Source organism: Corvus kubaryi, unplaced genomic scaffold, assembly GCF_017639235.1.
Source record: "Corvus kubaryi isolate FWS band 111438036 unplaced genomic scaffold, C.kubaryi_AGA036_p1.0 130, whole genome shotgun sequence".
Classification (NCBI taxonomy): Eukaryota; Metazoa; Chordata; class Aves; order Passeriformes; family Corvidae; genus Corvus; species Corvus kubaryi.
The window spans coordinates 127,582-145,485 of NW_024580665.1; the positions used below are offsets into that span (position 1 = coordinate 127,582).

The 17,904-nt window shown below is 44.9% G+C and overlaps 3 protein-coding genes across 8 annotated transcripts in view; 2 read left to right on the plus strand and 1 right to left on the minus strand.

Annotated features, from left to right (window-relative positions):
* Positions 1–1,435, plus strand: part of PLS3 (plastin 3) — a 50,479-nt gene extending 49,044 nt beyond the window's left edge. For all 6 annotated transcript variants that reach the window (XM_042027462.1, XM_042027490.1, XM_042027480.1 and 3 more), the window contains one exon: positions 105–1,435. In XM_042027462.1, coding sequence (XP_041883396.1) covers positions 105–237 — 133 coding nt within the window. In that variant the 3' untranslated portion in view covers positions 238–1,435. The remainder of the gene's footprint in view (positions 1–104) is intronic.
* On the minus strand, positions 577–5,694 carry LOC121664288 (nyctalopin-like). The gene has a single exon (XM_042027504.1). It carries the CDS (start codon positions 5,551–5,553, stop codon positions 4,267–4,269), a length of 1,287 nt encoding a protein of 428 aa, XP_041883438.1. The 5' UTR covers positions 5,554–5,694; the 3' UTR covers positions 577–4,266.
* Positions 3,073–17,293, plus strand: AGTR2 (angiotensin II receptor type 2). The gene is made up of 3 exons (XM_042027514.1): positions 3,073–3,190; positions 13,701–13,911; positions 15,564–17,293. Exon 3 carries the CDS (start codon positions 15,637–15,639, stop codon positions 16,753–16,755), a length of 1,119 nt encoding a protein of 372 aa, XP_041883448.1. The 5' UTR covers positions 3,073–3,190; positions 13,701–13,911; positions 15,564–15,636; the 3' UTR covers positions 16,756–17,293.
* Positions 17,294–17,904: the final 611 nt, after the last annotated feature.

Consider the following 17,904-nt stretch of genomic DNA (forward strand, 5'->3'; position numbering starts at 1 on the left):
TAATAAAGAATAGGTGAAATTGTGTTGGATGGGGCAGGATTTGACTTGTCATTTACTGGTAGCAGTCTTGGTGCTGACCACCTCATCTTTCCATGGTGAAACAGGTATGCTGTGTCCATGGCAAGAAGAATTGGTGCCAGAGTTTATGCTCTTCCAGAAGATCTTGTGGAAGTGAAGCCAAAGATGGTCATGACTGTGTTTGCCTGCTTGATGGGCAGAGGAATGAAGCGAGTATAAAAGAGACGATCCATGTAAAGAAAAAAACCCCAAAATGCAACAAAAACCCAACCTGCCACCGTGGGTGCATGAGTAGCAGATCAGCTGTGATCATGTTGAAATGCTGTTGGCCTTGGAACTGTTGAAGTTCGAAGGACTTTGTTTTGCTTTGCAAGACAGATTTATCAAAATTCTCAGGGGGAAGGAGTTTTAACCAACAGACGTGCTCTTTTCCCAAAGGAAAGTTTAACTTATCAAGAGCTCACAGAAATGCATTCATAGCAGACCTGCATCTTGCAGTATTGCTCTGGAGCTGTTTTCACTCCATTATTTCTCAGATACTTGATATGTGGTTTTTTACCCCTGAGGGCTATAAGGTGGTTGGTATGAGTTGTAATGGAAACAAATCTAATTTCTATCTGCAGTCCACTTTAATTTCTATCTGCAGTCCACTTTAATTTCTATCATACAGTCCAAGCATATTCTAGGTTTGACCACATCTTTAATTTTTCAAATAAAGCTACAGTACAAGTTGGGACCTGCAGGCCAGCTCGCAATGCTAAATGAGAAATGTGTGATTAGGAAGATGTACTTTCTCTGGTATTCTTTGTACATGGTGCTTTTTTGTACATCTAACTATTTTGATTACTTTACAAATAAAGCATGGCAGGTTTTTTTTCTCTTGCTGCTTATAAAAAGGGTTTTTTTGGTTTGTTTGTTTTTTAAGGTTATACTACATATGATAATACCACCATCCTTGGACCTCTTCCAGTAACATATGATGATGTTGCTGATGGCACAGTTACACCTGAGAATGGAAGTGAATGCATTTTTGTATGCATCTTGGCTCAGTTCTGTGCACCTAGAAAAAAAATTTTTACAAAAATCTGCATGAAAACTGTAACTTTTTTATTTAAAATGCTGTTAGATACAAAACCATACTACATTGTGGAGAGGTTTTGTGCAGGGAAGAGGCAAATGGTATAAACAGCAGAGTTCAATAAAGTGAACAGCAAATGTGCTGGAACACAAAATTATTTTTACAGATAAACGGAAACATTGTCACCAAAGAAGGAAGATGCTGTATCCATAGGATTTAATACTCTCTTGCTTTGGCAAGCTGTTTGCTATATTTTGAGATCATATTGCTATTCCAAGCTATTCAAAGTGATGTAATATGGTGGCAAAGCATTAGTTGAAATAAAAACATTTAAATACCTGCTTCTCTCCTTATTTGCACTGACGCAGCATAGCAGCCTGTCTTCAGTTGCAGCTGGTGCTTCTGGGCTGCAGTGCCACACACAATCTTTCTTCATCTTTAATGGCCTGATGTAAATCCGATACTAGGTACTGGTCCTTCAGAGCATGTTGAGGGGTTGGTGCTGCTGGGAGCACATTAGGGAAAGGTCCGTTAAAAGCAAAGGCAGGAGACATTTGTTTGAAGCAGCAGCTTCTGTATTGTTGTACCTTGGGGACTTCAGAGATTAACATTTGTATGAGGGCTAATTGAGTGAAAGGGATTTAATTTTTCTATGTGTAGGAGATGAAAAAAGGGAAGGTGAAAAGGAGGAATTTGACAGGGAGCTGAAGTGGGGCTGGTGCACCTGGGAGGAGATGAGCAGGAGCTCTGCCTGCTGCAGGGGTGAGGGCATGTGCGGCGGTGGCACTGGCTGGGAGTGTTCCCTGCTCTGAGTATAGAGTATCAGCAAACCCACCCCAGTGATTCCCTGCATGAAGCCTTGTGCAAAGCTGGCTGGAAACTTTCCACTAGTACAATTTTTTTGTAAGAAAAGTATGTTAACAAAGCTTCCCACAGGAAATTGCATGTTTTCACTCAAGATGGAGCGATATACTGTTAAGTAGAGTCACAGCCATTCCACTGAAACAGTGGTCTGGTAATTTATGGCACTGGCTGGGGGTGTGATGTAATTAAGATCAAAATTCTTGGACTCTGGAAGTGGCCATGTGCATCTGTCCTGTCTTGCCTCTTTTGCCTCCTGGTACCAGGTTAAAGGGGGAGAAATGGGTACTTTGACAATTACAGAATGGGAAAGCATCTCCTCTTTGTGCTGAATGTATTTAAGAAAGAAAAGTTTGAGGTCCAAGCAAAGCACATCTCTCACACTGAAGGTCCAGTGCAGGGCAATCAGGAGAAACCAAGTGCTTTCTCTCCACTAAACACTCTTAACAAGCAGGTTTTCAAATAGTTTGTTTTGTCAAACACACCTAAAATTTCCAACAGATGTAAACTTTAGCACATTTCCTTCTTCCTGCAACTCTTTTTCCTCTTTCATATTAAATTATTTGTTGGTATTTATACTTGGTTTTGCTTCTTCAATTACATGCTTTTTGTTTCCAAGGTTTTTTTAGCAGTATCAGATTTGTTCATAGTGAATATTTTTTTAAACAGTTGAACTTGCTGCTGCCTTTGTTGGGTGCATGTTGTCCTTACCCTTAATCTCAATGTCCTCCTTCAAATGACTTTTCAAGCCCAGACTGCCTCCTCAGGGCCTGTTTTTTTCTGGCCTTTTTCTTGTATTCCTTGCATGTTTCATTTTTTGTGGATTAAAAATGTAGCTACATGTTCTCCCTGAGCATACTGTGTATAACTTGTTAAATATTTCTATCACTTTTTATCATAGCACAGAGGATGCAACTTGTGCTCCTGTTACTGTTTAATGAGGTGGTGGTGTAAAAGTGGAAAGAATATTTTCTCAAAGCATTCAGAGAAGACAAGGTGCTCGTCCATATAAATTTTTTGCCAATTTACATTATTCAATGGAAAAAATCTAGTATTTTAGGGACTTAAACAATTGCTGAGGTGGACTTTGCTCGCTTTTTTGCTTTTGCCTTTTTCTATTGCAGCTTGATAGAGAGGAATGCAAAAGCAAGAAACCAACTGGAGTTTTTTTCCACTACTTCTCAAAGTATGTGAAGCTGAGGAGAGTGAGGATGGTGAAACAGCACCAACAGTGTAAGCAAAAATTTATTGTATTGACCGTTAAATACTTTGCACAAACCTAATCATGAATATAATGAGGGTGAAGCACATGTGGTTTTGTTGTGAAGCCCCACTTCATCCCTTCCCTGGTGCAACAACAAAGGTTGGTCCTACTCTGCACTCCATGGCAGGTTTCCCATGTCAAAATGTGCTGGTTTGTGTGTTTTCAGCCCTAAACAAGGGTTTATTTCTCTCTTACCTCTTACCAGCTTGGGATAATTCCTCTAAGGAATTATGTGATGTGTCTGGCACACATTCTGTTGCTTCCTTCTGCGAGCACTCACTAAACATTGGATAAGGGTTTTTAATATACATGCAGAAGGCTGATCTGTGTCTCCCAGCAGCTGGAGGGAGGCAGATTAGGGGTATGGCACTGGGGTGGTGCTGTGACAGACCTCCTTGATGGTGTGCAGGGAGACACAACTCATACAGACCATCCCTGAGAAAAATGACCTCTTTGCAGGGGTGAATGCAGAGCCACATTAGCTGAGGTTCAGTGCTGTGAGGAGCAGCTGAGCAGTAAAATATTTTACATGGTGATATTTTTGCCCACACCTCCAACACTGTCTTACACTCTTAACAGCAGAGATACCTGTGTGCCCGCTGTGGGAAGGTACCATGTGCTCACAGTGATGCTGGTGGACTGGGCCTTTTCTAAGGACTCCAGATGTACTGGAGCATGTGCAATTTATTCCTATTTCAGCAATACCCACAATATGCCCAATATGGGCTGGGCACAGGAAGGCAGCCCCTCCCAGGGAGGTCACACCTGGCTGTGGTCAGTTGACAAATGGGGAGGACAGAGGGGAACGTGCTTCCCGGCCCCACATCACCAGCACAAGCCCCAGCCCTGAACTCGCCAATGTGAGCATTTGCATTGAATTCTGATGTTAGCATTTCAGATTAAAGTATTGCCCGTGAAGGAAATAATTTATTCCTATATAATAAAATCCCTTTTTTTCCATATAAAATCCACCTGTCATGAAAACCATTGTTCATAAACAAATTTTAAGAAAATAAGTAGCCTCCACTTTATAATTGAAACACCATTAAAACATGGCCACCACGGTGCCCCATCCCCTCTCATTGTACCACATGTGGCAGGCAAGTGCCAGTAGGATGAGCTGGCCTGGCAGAGGGGGGGGCCCAGGAGCCACACTGGTACTGGCCACTCTGCACTTGTCTTCACTGGCCAGCTCCAGTGGCACTGTGCAGTCCCCCAGGTCCCCAGGGCGGGGGTCCTCAGGTGCTGTTGTGTTGGGAAGGCCCAGGAAGGTGCAGTCCAGCCCCTCAATGATAGCCCTGCGTGTGGCCGTCCAGCGCCAAAACCAGAGCATGCTGCAGTCGCACCTCCAGGGGTTGTTGGACAGGAACACATACTTCAGTTTGGTCAGTTTGGCAAACAAGCCCCTGGGCAGGGAGCTGAGGTTGTTTTTGCTCAGGTGAAGGAAGTGCAGCTTGTTTAAGTATAAAAAAGCAGAGTCTGAGATGGAGGAGATCTGGTTGTTGTTCAAGTACAAGTTTCTCAAGTTGAGCAGGTGTCTGAAGGTGCAGTCGACAGCAGTGATTCTGTTGGCTTCAAGGTGCATGGTCTTGAGCTGGATCAACCCATTGAAAAGCTGATTAGGCAAATCAGTGATGAAGTTGTGTCCTAAATTTAACATGCCCAATCTGAGAAGCTTTGTGAAAGCTCCATTTTGAATGATCCATATCCGATTCTTCCTGAGATTCAGATCGTATAGGGTTTCCAGGTCCTTCAGGGAATCTCTGCCGATGGCTTCTATGTGATTGCCCTCCAGGGACAGCCTCGTGAGGCTGGAGAGGTTCCTAAAGGCTTGTGGGACATACCGCATGTTATTGGAGGCTAAATCAAGCCTTTCTAAAGAAGGCAAGTGTGAAAATAAAAGTGGGTGGATTTCAAAGATATTGCAGTGGGACAAATCCAGGCTGATGAGGTTTAGTAGTCCTCTGAATGTGTTTGCGTGCAGGTAGGTGAGGCGTGAGTTCCTGCTGAGGTGCAGCTCTTGCAGCCTGCTGAGAGCATGGAAAGTTCCTGGGGTCAGGAAAGTCAGATTGTTCCCGTCTAGCCAGAGGCTGTGAAGGAAAGTCAGGTTTCTGAAGGTGTTGGTGTTGAGAATCCGCAAATAATTGTTGGAGAGGTTTAGAGAGATGGTGGATGTTGCTATTTCTCGAGGTAGGGTTTTCAGTCCAGCTCTGTTGCAGAGGATGGTCTCTTCAGGTGTACATTTGCACATGCTTGGGCATGAACTGGAGACATTCAGACTCAGCCCAGCCTTTGCTGCACAAATAAATATAAATATAACAAGAAAGAACATGACCAGCCACACATCAGCCACAGCATCTAATACCTGATGGATAGTAGAGAAGGAGGCAAGAAGAAGAGCATGTACCTTTTGGGCAGGTGAACCGTGGGCATGGCAGGGTCGGTTGGACTGCGCACAATGAAAATAGCTGGTTCTTCCTGCTGCAGCCCCGTGGGGATTAAGTGTTTAGGTACATCAAAGCTGATTAAGTGCTGCCCTGAGAGGCAGGGAGATTTCTCAGCCCAGCATCATGCTCTGATAGTAGTTTTCCCAAATCCTGCCCTTTGCAAACAGCAACAGGTGACAGACTTCCCCTGGCAGCTGTCTAGGAGAAGCTCCTGCTCATGGGTTATCACCATTATCAGAGTCTCTTTGGCAGTTGGCTCAAAATAACTGTTCTGGGAGGAGTTTTTGTGCTTTTCTCCAGCTAGAGCTTCGGCAAAGGCAGTGGAAGGTGGCTCTGCCATCCAGGTGTGAGGTGAGGGCTCTCACCCCAGCGTGGTTGCACATATTGACAGATGGTCCGGGCTGAGACTCAGGGAAATGCAGCTGTGACCAAGCCCTGAGCACAGCCTTGGTGATGGCTGTGACTCCTGTGCAGTAAAATGGGATACTGCCAGGAGCTGTGCAAGCCTCATGTTCTTTGACAGCTGGGAAAATGCAGGGGAGTGCTGTGTCCTGGCAGTGCCTCTTCTTGGGATAAGCCCTGAGCCATCTATGAGTGGTGAAAGATGAACCCTGTGGTCGAAACATGGAGCACCCCAAAGGCACACTGTTCTTCCCAGGGCACTGCCTGTCTCCAGAAGGTTGGAAGATGCCACTGAGCAGTTGGAGCTGGGCTTGGGTCATTAAAAATCTCTGTCCTTGCCCCTGCCCTGGTTTTTGTCCTGTATCCACACTGTAAAGGGAAATTGCATTTGGGGGCCTGATTGATGCACTCAACAGCCAGGGATCAGCAATCTCCAGGCTGATCATTCTGCTTATGATGACAGGAAGACTAGACCCAGGGCTTGTAGCTGATGCATCATTAGGGCAGCCAGTGACACAATTGCTGCTCTTGTTTTTTGTCACTCTTTTAATTTGTCTTTTCCACTTCTCTCTGCTGGAGTTCTTGTGTTCTGATGTGCTTGAAGCACCTTTTGTCAGCCCGCTGCCTTCCAGTGCACTTCCTTGCTCTGAATTTCTCAGTCTGTTTCAGCTTTTTTCTTTTTTCATGTTTTACAGATTGGGTTTTCTTTCTCTCCCCTGTTCTGCCAGCTCTGTCCAGACAGTGGCTAAACCCCCAAATGTATAGTATGCCCAACAGGAAGTGCGAACTGGACAAATTTGCAGCTCTGTTTTCTCAGCAGAAGCAGATTAGGTTTCCTGCGCTGTTAAATCACTATGTTGGCTTCAGCTACTTCTGTTTTCTTCGTCATTTTTTCAAGCAACAATCCCCTGAAGGACAGCTTCTCCCTGGAAGCTTGGCCAGGATGATCATGTTGTGTAATGGAGACCATCTTCTAGCTGTAAACAACATAATTTATTTAGTTAGACAGGCTTTGGTGCAGTGTTACTGGACCAAAATCTGGTTTCCACCAAGAGCAGCAGTGATGGCACTGTGCCCAGGAGCTGGTCCTGGGAGCCCTAGAGGAAGGTGGAAATGTGCACTGCTCACTCCATCCAGCTGATCATGTCTGGGGTCAGGCCAAAGGTTTTGGTGGGTGAATCTTTGTTTTCTGTATTCTTGGCTCAGCTGGGACTGTTCCTTCGAGGACATCACCTTGGAGGGGTGTCCTGCTGCTGGAATCTCCATGGCTTCTCTTGCCTCCTGATGCAGCACAGCTAGGAATATCCATCACTCCATAATTTTGTCTGTGCAACCCTGTGAAGGAGACAGGTTTCTGCTGATCTCTGTGCAGGACAAGTGAGCTGCACTGTGTGCTTGGGAATGGTCTTGTCTTTAGCTGAAGTTTGTAGCTCAGGCTGAAGAAGATGAATCTCTTCCTCTGGTGTCCCTTTTATTCTACACAGGCTTTATTTCTGGTTGTAATTCTGGTTGTAATTCCAGCAGTGTTACCATGTTCTAGCTCTTAGTTAAGCCCAGTGCTCTCTCTAACTCTCCTTGATTTCATATTGGAAATTTTCAGACCAAACGCATGCAGCTCTTGGAGCTCATTGCTGCCAGATGTTGCTTAACTGGACTAAAACACTGTGGTGGAACAGGACCATACAGCTGCAGAATGTTTCCTTGCTTTAGAGCCTATAGGGCCAAGGAAACCCATAAGTATCAAAGTGACCAGATTTTTACACTTTGTCACAGGTTTGGCAATTCCAGTTGCTCCTTGTAAAGATTCCACAAAGCATGAATGTGGGGTGGCAGCTGCCTTGCAGCTGCCAGCCTTGTGGCTGGCGGTACTTACCGATGGCAGCCCTGGTTGCAGCTGCCCTTGCAGTGGAAGCAATGCAGTGGTGTGCCAGCACTCAGCACTGTGGAGAGTGAAACCTTTGCTGCAGGCTGAGTGTTGGTCCAAGAGAGTGGCCACAGGAATGTCCTGTGTGTGCTGCAGTGCCCAGTGCTCCTGGCAAGAAGTGCTCAGCATTGCCTGTCCAGCTCCAGCTTCCTGAGCATCTCTACTACCAGTCATTGCCACGCCAAGTGCTGTAGAGACAAGGTAAGGACATGCTGCTTGAGAAGAACTGACATGAGTTTTTTCTCTAGCTACCTTTTTAACAAACTTTCCCTTTATGGTCCTTTCAAATATTAGCATCCTGCTCTTGGGTTCCCTTTTCCAAGCTCAGCTCTTTGTGCTCCACGTGCAGGGATTTTGATTGTCTCACTCCATCTGCTGGGAGGGTTTCTGGAGTGCATCGTGTTTTGGCTGAGGTGGTTCATCCATCCAGCTTTACTGGAAAAGCTGAACCACTGCAGGTCTTCTGTTAAAATGTATTCCACCCATCACATGACCATTGTTGTGGTTTTGTCTTTTTTTCAGTCACTGATTTATCTGACATCTGGGATTTATAGCCTAGCATGTTCCCTTCAGAAATTGTTTGTAGCTGATGACAAGAGCCTTGCCTAATACTGTAGGTTTTGAGGAGATGAATTCTCTTTAGAAGATGGAGGCAGCAGTCAAAACATCTACTTTGGGATGGTCTTGCTGGTCTAATAAGTTAAAAGAGCAAGGTTTTCTTTCTTTACACTTTTTGTTGGGAAAAGATGGAATGAGCAGAATCACTTAACAGCTTTGTTGGTTAAAAGATTGACTAAATAAGGTAGAATACACAAATGTCAGGAATAATCTGACACCCCCAAAGCTTTATCTAGCTGGTGAACTCTCATGTGTATCTCAGTATTCTTGGAACATAAGAGAAATTTCTAGTAAAAGCACTTAAAAAGTGGGAAAGCTATTTGCAGTGGTTATAGTTCAAAACAGCAAAGGAAGATTTTTGTTTTTAAAAGATCTCTGGAAAGAGACCCTTTGGGTGCTCTGTAACTCTATAAAACTTTCTACAGAGTCCTAACTCTTCCTAAATATCACCTTGAGACCCTAAAAAGAAATGTGAAGCATTCTCCCACATCCTTTAAATGCCAGGCTATATACAACTATATTAGTACTAATATAGCAGAAGTTAGACAGGAGGGAGCTCTCTCCCACAAGCTATGGGCATCAGTGTCTTGACTTCTGCTGCTCATCACAGCAACTGGTTTGAGAGAAGTGAGTAGGAGAAAATTACCTGTGATGATAAATTATGAAAGCTGACTGTGGGTTCCTGCTGTCATCTCAGTTGCTGAAATGCTGTGCTTTGCCACTGATGCTGCTATGGGCATTTAGGCTCTGTGCCTGTTGTTGGCAAGCCCTGGAGTCTGGTGGTTTATCTGTGTTAGGGGCATGACTGGGAGCTGTGCAGCACTCAGGAATGGAGTTTTGACCAAGTCCTGCTGCCTTCAGCAAGAGCAGGCATGCCCCAAGAACAGGCAGCAGTGCCAGGGTGTGTGTGCACTCCCTGCCTTTAATAGCAATGGGTGCAGCTTGTTTCCAAAATCACTTACATGCTTGTTTTCTTTACTACTTTTAGTAACTTGTAAAATGCTTACAGCCAATAATTTGAACAAACAATGTCATGGATGATAACCTCAGTCTTGGCAGTGCTATTGGCTGGACACAAACATCTCTCATAAAATAAATGCTCTGGATAAGTTTTCTGCATGCTGGAGGTGGAAAGGGCATCCCTCTTCCCTCCTAAACGCCTCTGTCACACTCACTGAACTGCTCCAAAACTGACCTCTTCCAGCATAGAAGGTCCGTTCAATGGGACAAGAGCTCTCTGACCCCATATCTGATGGCCCCTGTCTGGGTGGCCCTTGTGTTCACTGCTGTGCTGCTGTGAAGTGAAAAAGCATCACTTTCCCCAGGCCTACTTAGTGCTTCCATGTGAAATCATGGCTCCAGGAAGGAGAGTGAAACACTGATGAAGGTCTTGCTTTTGAGAATTCTGGTAGTTCTTCCTCTTTGCCAAAACACCGCGTTTGCAGACACCCACTGCCAGAACTGATCATGCTTTAGAGGTACATGAGACAGTGCTAAGACCCAGAATTGACCCAGCAAGAACCATGGATGCTGGGTGGGAATAGGACTCACTGCCTTGGCCTTCAACCTTCACGGTCACTGCTCACAACTGCTCCCCTCCCCAAGTCTCCAGAAAGGCTGCAAGCAATCAGCTTTCTCTGCAGGAGTGCTCTGTGGCTGGGGAAGGGTGAGGTAGGTTCTCCAATCTTACTTGAAGGACTGAGCAATGAATCCCTAAAGAAACCCTTAAACAAACAAATGCAGGAAGGAGGAATGCTTAGAAAAGTTTATGGAATGTGGGGAACCCAGCTGCAGGCAGGATGGTTTTGGGGAGCACGTGCAGATGGCCTGTTGTTTGGCACAACACACCCCAGAATCACAGAATATTCTGAGTTGGAAGGGACCCACAAGGATCATCAAGTCCAGCTCTTAAGTGAATGGCCAATGCAGGGATCAAACTTGCAATCTTGGCATCCATCCAACTGAGCTAATCCCAGGGTCTGGCGTGATGAAAATCATCATTGCCCTGGCAATGCATGCTGGATCCCCAACTCCTGCTGCCAGCCCCGGGACCAGGGAGTCAGGAGATCCTGCTGTAAATCAACACCTATGTTGGGTTATGCAACCTGGGGAGCACATTTATAAAATATTTTTTTCCCCTCTTGGTTTCTGCGAAAGGAACAAATCAAGGTCATGAATACAGTTTGCATCTGGATCTCATATTACTTTGAGCCTTTGGCAGGCTGGCAAGGTTTAGCCTCAAGAGGTGGCTCTGACAGCCTCCTGGCACAGTCAGGCTGCTTGTTTGGAATATTCCATCCCTGACAGTGGCAGCACTTCCCTGCAAAATCCAAGACGTAGGACTTGGAGTACATGGATCCTTTTATTTTTACTTGTACAGTTGATCAGAAGTTGCTATTTGAATTGTGTGTGGTGGTGGTTTGGGGTTTTTGGGTTTGATTTTTTTTTTTTTTACACACTTCTGTTGATCTTTTGACCTCTTTAGGTGCATAGGCTTGAGGATAGAAAGACAAACCTAAGTGCTATATGTGAGCCTGCAGCAAATTTCTTGCTCCTCTTGAACTGTGAATTTTTTTAGTTGGTATAAAAGACATACTTAAAATCCTTCCCCAAATCCAACCCCCAGAAAGCTCAAGCTTCTACTTATTTAAAATCAAGCATGTCTTGTGTTGAAAACTCCCAGCTTTTGTAACTTTGCAGCCAGATGAGCAGTAAAAAGGCTCTTCCCTGTGCTGAGCTGTGTGCTGGGCACTGCTGGAGCAAATCCATGTGCTGGATTTACCAGCCTGGCTGTGGAAAACACATCCCACAAGCTCAGGGGGCATTAGCTCAACTGCAGCACTACATGGCAAGAGGTTGTTTTGTGCACAGACAACTTGGGCATCCCTTTCACAGCCATACAAGAATGCTCAGAAATAGTGAGAGGAAGAAAGAAATGGCAGAGGAAATAGAAGAGAGAGGGATTTGTACATTAGTGAGAGGAAGCTTTGCAGTGAGAACTTGGGATCAGATAAGGAATCAGATGCACTGAGCATTGGCAGGGGAAAGAATGGGACCAGGATTTGTCAAAGGGCAGCCTGAGGTATGACCCCCATTACACTGGGTGCATCAGGGCCATTTCTTGTCTGCTAAAGTCTCAGTTTTGCAGGCAAAACAGAATGAACACAGTCAGTATCTGTAAGGATCAAAAGTTGTGTGGAAAGGAAAACTTTATATGTAAGTCTAAACAACTAGTGTTTGTTATTTTTGGGAAATAAACATTCTTGTGCATTTTTCCTTCGCTGGGTATTTGCTGAGCAATGGAGCAAAACCTTTTACCAATTGCTTGTGTGCAACTAGCAGCAAGGACTACTGGCTGAGGGTGTCCTGGCGCGTCCTGTTACCAAAAAAGTTAATAAATATGGTTCAGAGTGAGTGCTGACATCTCAGGTCACTCACCTGTGAGCCAGCAGTCCTGCAGACCCCAGGCAGGATGTGTACAGGGGAAACTGGTGGCAAAACATGCATCTCTTCTCCTTTGCAGCAGGACTCATTACTTTATCTCTCTTCCAATGTTTGCTCCAAGCACAGACACTGTGTGCCTGCAGCCTAGCAGTCCTGACCACCGACTGCTTTGTCATCATGTCCTTGAAGCAGTAAATTGCTGCACTGTGGTAAATAGAAATGCTGCGTGGAATTCCCTTTCTTTAAATAACTCCGTCTCCTTTTAGCACAGAAAATGCTAAGAACTGGACTTTGAATTATGAGGCAGATAAAGACAAAAGCTGCCAAGAACTCTTCTCTCCGTCTTGAATGTAGTACTCACCTCCAGGGGATGAATGTATGTGAGTTTGCTGATAAACTTCTTCAACACTCTCTGAAGCTTTTTCTGGTCAAAGACATAGCTGGGCTATGGTGAAACTGGTGAGACTGTTCTCCACAGCCTGCTCAGCCCTTGTTTCCCCTGAAGATGCTGGTAAAAAGATGTTTTCCCTGTTCCATCTCTCCTCTGGGTCACTCTGGTATGAACAGAGCGGATGACACCTGTTGTCTCTGGTGTGCTGCACAGTCCTGGAGCAAGGGCAGGCACTGGGGTTTCCCCAAGCCACCACAGGTGCATACACCTTGCTCCAAGGCTGTGCTGGTGTTCAAAGGATGGGGTGTGCTTGGGTGCAGCACTGGCTAGTGATTGAGAGCCAGCCAGCAGCACCTGGCTGGGGGAAAGGGACACGTCACTGGCCACAGGGTCTCCAGTGGTCGATTCTGTCTGGCACATGAAGCCTTGCTGGGGAGCACAGCACATGTGTCCGCAGTAGATGGATGGTTGTTGCAGAGGAGATCACACTCAGGTATCACGGCAAAATGTTTAAGCCTATGGGTGCTTCCTTTGCCCCTTTCTTATCCTCCAGGAGCCCCCTTGGAGCTCCTTCCAGGGAGAGGAGGCTGGGGCCAGGCACAGTGTGTGATGCAAGAAGGAGCAGATGTAAAAACTCTGTGTTATGTGAATGGGAGTTGGCATGAGCTCGTTTTGGTGATGTCCTACCCCCGTTCAGCCTCAGAACCAAGCCTGCTCTCAGCCATGTGGATTTGTCCTGCTGCCCTCCTTAGTCCCAGCAGTGTGCATGTCTTTGCAAGGAATAGGGCAGTGGCTTTCCCATCCTAACTAACTGGGAGATGGGATCAGCCCCCTTACGCAGGCAATGCTGTTGTGAATGCAGTGATATTCTTCCACTTTCTGTCTCTCTGTGTTCACATGGTCAATTCTGCCAGGACTAACAGCCAGTTAGTTTCATTCTCAAATGTTATTTCATTCTCAAATGTGTTAGCCAGTGCTAGGACTCCACGGACTGCATGGGAATCCCCCTGCCCTCAGAGATGCACGAATCCTTCCACAGAGGATCCCACATGTCTTCTGTGCACGTGGAGGGCAGAAAGGGGCTGCATGTGGGTGTATCCTCCTGGACCAAGAGCTGCAGTAGAAAACCACAGGGATATTTGTATAAATTTCCTTTTTCTTGCTTGCTTCATTTCTCTTTTTTTTTCTTTTTTTTCTGGCTGTCTTGTTGCTCTCTCCTGATTTACTGCATGCGCTCACGTGGCCTTGGAAAGGGGGTTTCTCAAACTATTTTGCTTCCAAAAGGAAAAGAAGCTGGAAGGCATTCATATTTCAGTTCTCAAGTTATTTAGGTTAAAGTCTCCCAGTGGGAAAAGGGAAGATATGAGAGAGCAGATTGCTGGTGGCGATACTCACGAGAAGGAAAACGGAAAAAAGGCGCATGGAATTCTAGAGCTGCATCCAGACAAATGTGGGGTTTGACAGGTAGGTTTTCTATCTGCCCTTAGAACATAATTTCGAATCATGTCTCGTGTCTGCAGTAAGAGTAGAATGAGTAGCTCAGAGCAGATCCTAAGGCACCAGTTGTTCATGACCAGAGGGGGGGAGTGTGTTTGTCAATGAAACCTTGGTCTCTGTAATGCAGCTACAAGTAATTATGGTGTGGTCCCTCTACTAGGAGTCAGTGAGGTATTTAATGCTTTGTGACTTGTACTGAGATTTCAACTTCTATATGTTAAAGTGAAGGGCTCAGCACATAAGAGTTAAGGGGGAAATGTGACTCCAGACCCTCTCTGAATATCTGTGTTCCCAAACAAAAAAGCTTTCATTGGGTTTAAGACCTGTTTGAATACAGAACATAGGCTTATGATCAACTATTTGTGACTTTAAATACTGGCACTCTGCAGAAATTCCCCGGCTGAATTTTCATTGTTGAGACAATATATTTAAAATTAAATTTTTCTCAGTATATCCAAAGTAGTGTATTGCATATTTTGCATTGAGCAAATGATAAGCTACTGTACATTAAACTGTTGATACAGAAAAATATGTTTGAAATGATCGGTTGCCTTCTGTTAAATGAGAGATCATTACCCAAATCTGTTGTCTTGGTGAAAATTTCTGTTACTTTTAGGGCTCCTTGGGAATTCTTAAATGCCTGACTGGTTCCACAAAAACTTAATTAAAAATTAATTGTGTCTTTCTAGTATGTAAAATAAAATACTTGGGTATGATATCTTCTTTATTGACTTAGAAAGTCTTAAAGTTTGCAAAATGTCCTGCTCAGAGTGCAGACACAAACCGTTGAAATGCAACAAAGACAGACCTGTCAATTAACTCTCTTATTTTAGCTGTTTTATAGCTACATTTTCCCCTAGTGAAATCCAGTCCTGATATTTCTAAATGAACAGCACATAGAACTGTTAAATCCAATGCCTGCAAGGACTGAGTTTATTGCTTGTGTCTACATTGAAATTATCTCTTTCACTGTTCTGATTAAAGCTGTCATGAGGGAAGGAGATGCAGATATGTTTGAGAAGGACACAGACAGTGAATGACATTTTGCAGACCCTTCAGTGTCTTTGAATTCAGCCCTGTGAATTGGAAAAAAAAAAATCACAGCTTGGTTTCCTAATAGTCTTGTTAAAAGGCTGCATTCATGCCCATGGAGTCCCAGGAGACCCTCAGGTGTGACACACCTGATCTCCAATGGCAACTGCTGCCTTTTTATATTATTTTAACTGTTCAGAGTGCTGGAAATAGCATGAGAAAACTGAGAAAAGGATCATGAAGAGCTTTAGTGTGGCCTTTGGGTCACAGAAGTTCCTAAAGTGTCTCCAGCTCCTGAGTCCATAATCTTTCTGCTCTGCTGGTCACAGAAAGCACCATGTGTAATCATGGATAAACCCCAGCTGCTCTCTTCTCTGCCAGGCTCATTAAAAAGTGCTGTGACCTCCCTAGGGCTAATTGTATCTTGTCAGTGGGATGGAGGTAAGGAGTTCAGCAGGGCTGCCTGCTATTTCAGCACTCAGCTTACTGACATAACTTCAAATGGTTTTTATTTTATTGTGACTGTGTGATTTCAGAGCTAAGACAGCTGCAGAATGCACGTCTAACACACGGTTTCTGATCTGCAGGTGAGTGATGTGATAGAAAAGTGCTGCCAGCCCATGAATTTCCTGAAGAAACTCTCTTTCCACCAGTACCAACATGCAGAGCAACTACTTCCCAGTTGTCACCACCATGGAAAGTCTCCAAGTCCTGTCTACAGCACTGACAAACTCATCGGCTGTGTCGCACTCGTCCCCTCCCTGCCCCCTTACCTCTTCAGATTATCAGTTTTCTCTAATTCCAGCCCTCTTCTCTGTGGTTTTTATTCTGGGCTTGGTTGGCAACAGTGTGGTGGTTGTGGTGCTCTGTCGTCACACTGGCCCCAAGACAGTTGCTAATATCTACATTTTCAACCTGGCCATGGCGGACCTGCTGTGCCTGGCCACCCTCCCCTTCTGGGCCACCTACTACGCACAGGGATACAACTGGCTCTTCGGGTCTCTCATGTGCAAGATCTCCAGTTCTGTCCTATGTCTGAACATGTTTGCAAGTATTTTTTTCATTATGTGCATGAGCATGGACCGGTACCATGCCATTGCCCATCCTATTCACTCCCAAAGGAGAACTCCACAACAAGCTTATTTTGTAGCATTGGTTGTGTGGGGCCTTGCCTGTTTGTCCTCCCTCCCAACTTTTTATTTCCGAGACACTTACTACGTTGAAAGCTTGGAGGTCAATGCTTGCATTATGGCCTTTCCTTATGAGAACTATGCAAAATGGTCTGTGGCAACCGCCTTCCTGAAAAACGCCTTTGGCTTCTTCATCCCCTTGGCAGTGATCACCACCTGCTACATCTGGATCAGGAGGCACTTGCTTAAAGCACAGGAGTTTGGGAAAAGCAGGCAGAAGAGGGACAAAGTCCTAAAGCTGGTGGCTGCTGTTGTCATGGCCTTCCTAATTTCTTGGCTGCCATTCCACGTTTTAACGTTTTTGAATGCTTTGGCTCACATGAACATCATTACCAGCTGTGAGGTGATGGGAGTCATTGACACGGCGCTGCCGTTCAGCATCTGCATGGCCTTCGCCAACAGCTGCATCAACCCCCTGCTGTACTGCTTCATTGGCAACCAGTTCCAGGAGAAGCTCCACCGCTTGTTCAAGAGACAAGTTTATCAGTTCAACAGCCATCGGGAAAGCTCCTCTGTGAGGAAGGGCAGCTGTTTCAGAGATGCCGAAACCCCCATGGGCAAAGAAGGGGAACCTGAGTCTTTCCTATAGGCACTGGGGCATGATGTGGGGTGATGTCAGTGAAGCTGGATGTCCCTGCAGTGGTGACATTCTTCTCTCCTCTTTCCCTTGTTTTGTGCCCATTCATTCACTAGCTGTTTGAAGGAGAATCTGTTTTGTCATACATGGGGATTTATTCCTCCTTCCTTTTCACAACAAGAAGTCAAGTTTTACACAGAGGGAAGGGTCCAACAAATAACTATATTGATGGCATTTTAAATATCAGCTTTTTGTATGGCTTAGATCAGGCAAGTGTTAAGTGTAATACAAGAAGTCTAAATATACTGAAGGACCATTACACCATAGCTACAATTGCGTAGGTGCTGAGTATTATACCCTAAGCTGATTTTCTAAAAGAGATTCTCACTAGAGAATGTGTAAATAAAGCAGTGCAGATACTTCTGTACCTATCTGTAAGAAAATATTTTGACATTTATTTTGTATATTTTCGTTTCTTTAAATATATGGCTAGAGATGTATGTAAAATGCATCAAATATATTTCCATCTTGCTTCAGCCTGGGATCCTGAGAGTGTGTCGAGACATGGTTCTGCAGACTGCTGAAGGTGGGAGGGTATTATTGTGGGAAAGTAAAACCACAAAGTGCACGCTTTTATACCTTTCTCATAGCAGGTAACATGTCCATAGCCAGGTGGTCCTTTCTTTGATTCAATGTGGTCACTTGTCACAAAAATACTGCAGGAAGTGAACATGCAGTGTCCCACTGCTGCATGGACATGCTGAGCCCCACACACTGTCCAGCAGCCTTTGGGGCAAGGACTTGCTGATTGTGTGGACCTTTTGCATTTTAAATGTCAATTGCTCCGTGCTGGCAGCTGTAAATTTGGAGTACGGCATACAGAAATCCTGAGTGACTCTGTCTTGTCACCCAGAAGAGAAACCACAGTGTGAGCTTACTCATTTTAACTAAAAGAATGAGTGAGGGAAAAAAGTATTTGGGAAATACTATTCTATTTTGAGGTTGCTTTTGTTGTTTATTTGAAATTTTATTTTGCTGGAGACATACTGGTCCTCTTGGACCCTTTGATAGGCTCAGTCTAAAAGAGGGGTCTGTTAGCACCTTTTTCCATTGCCTGCAGGTTTTCCTCAGGCTGAGTGACCAAAAGACCATTAGTTTCAG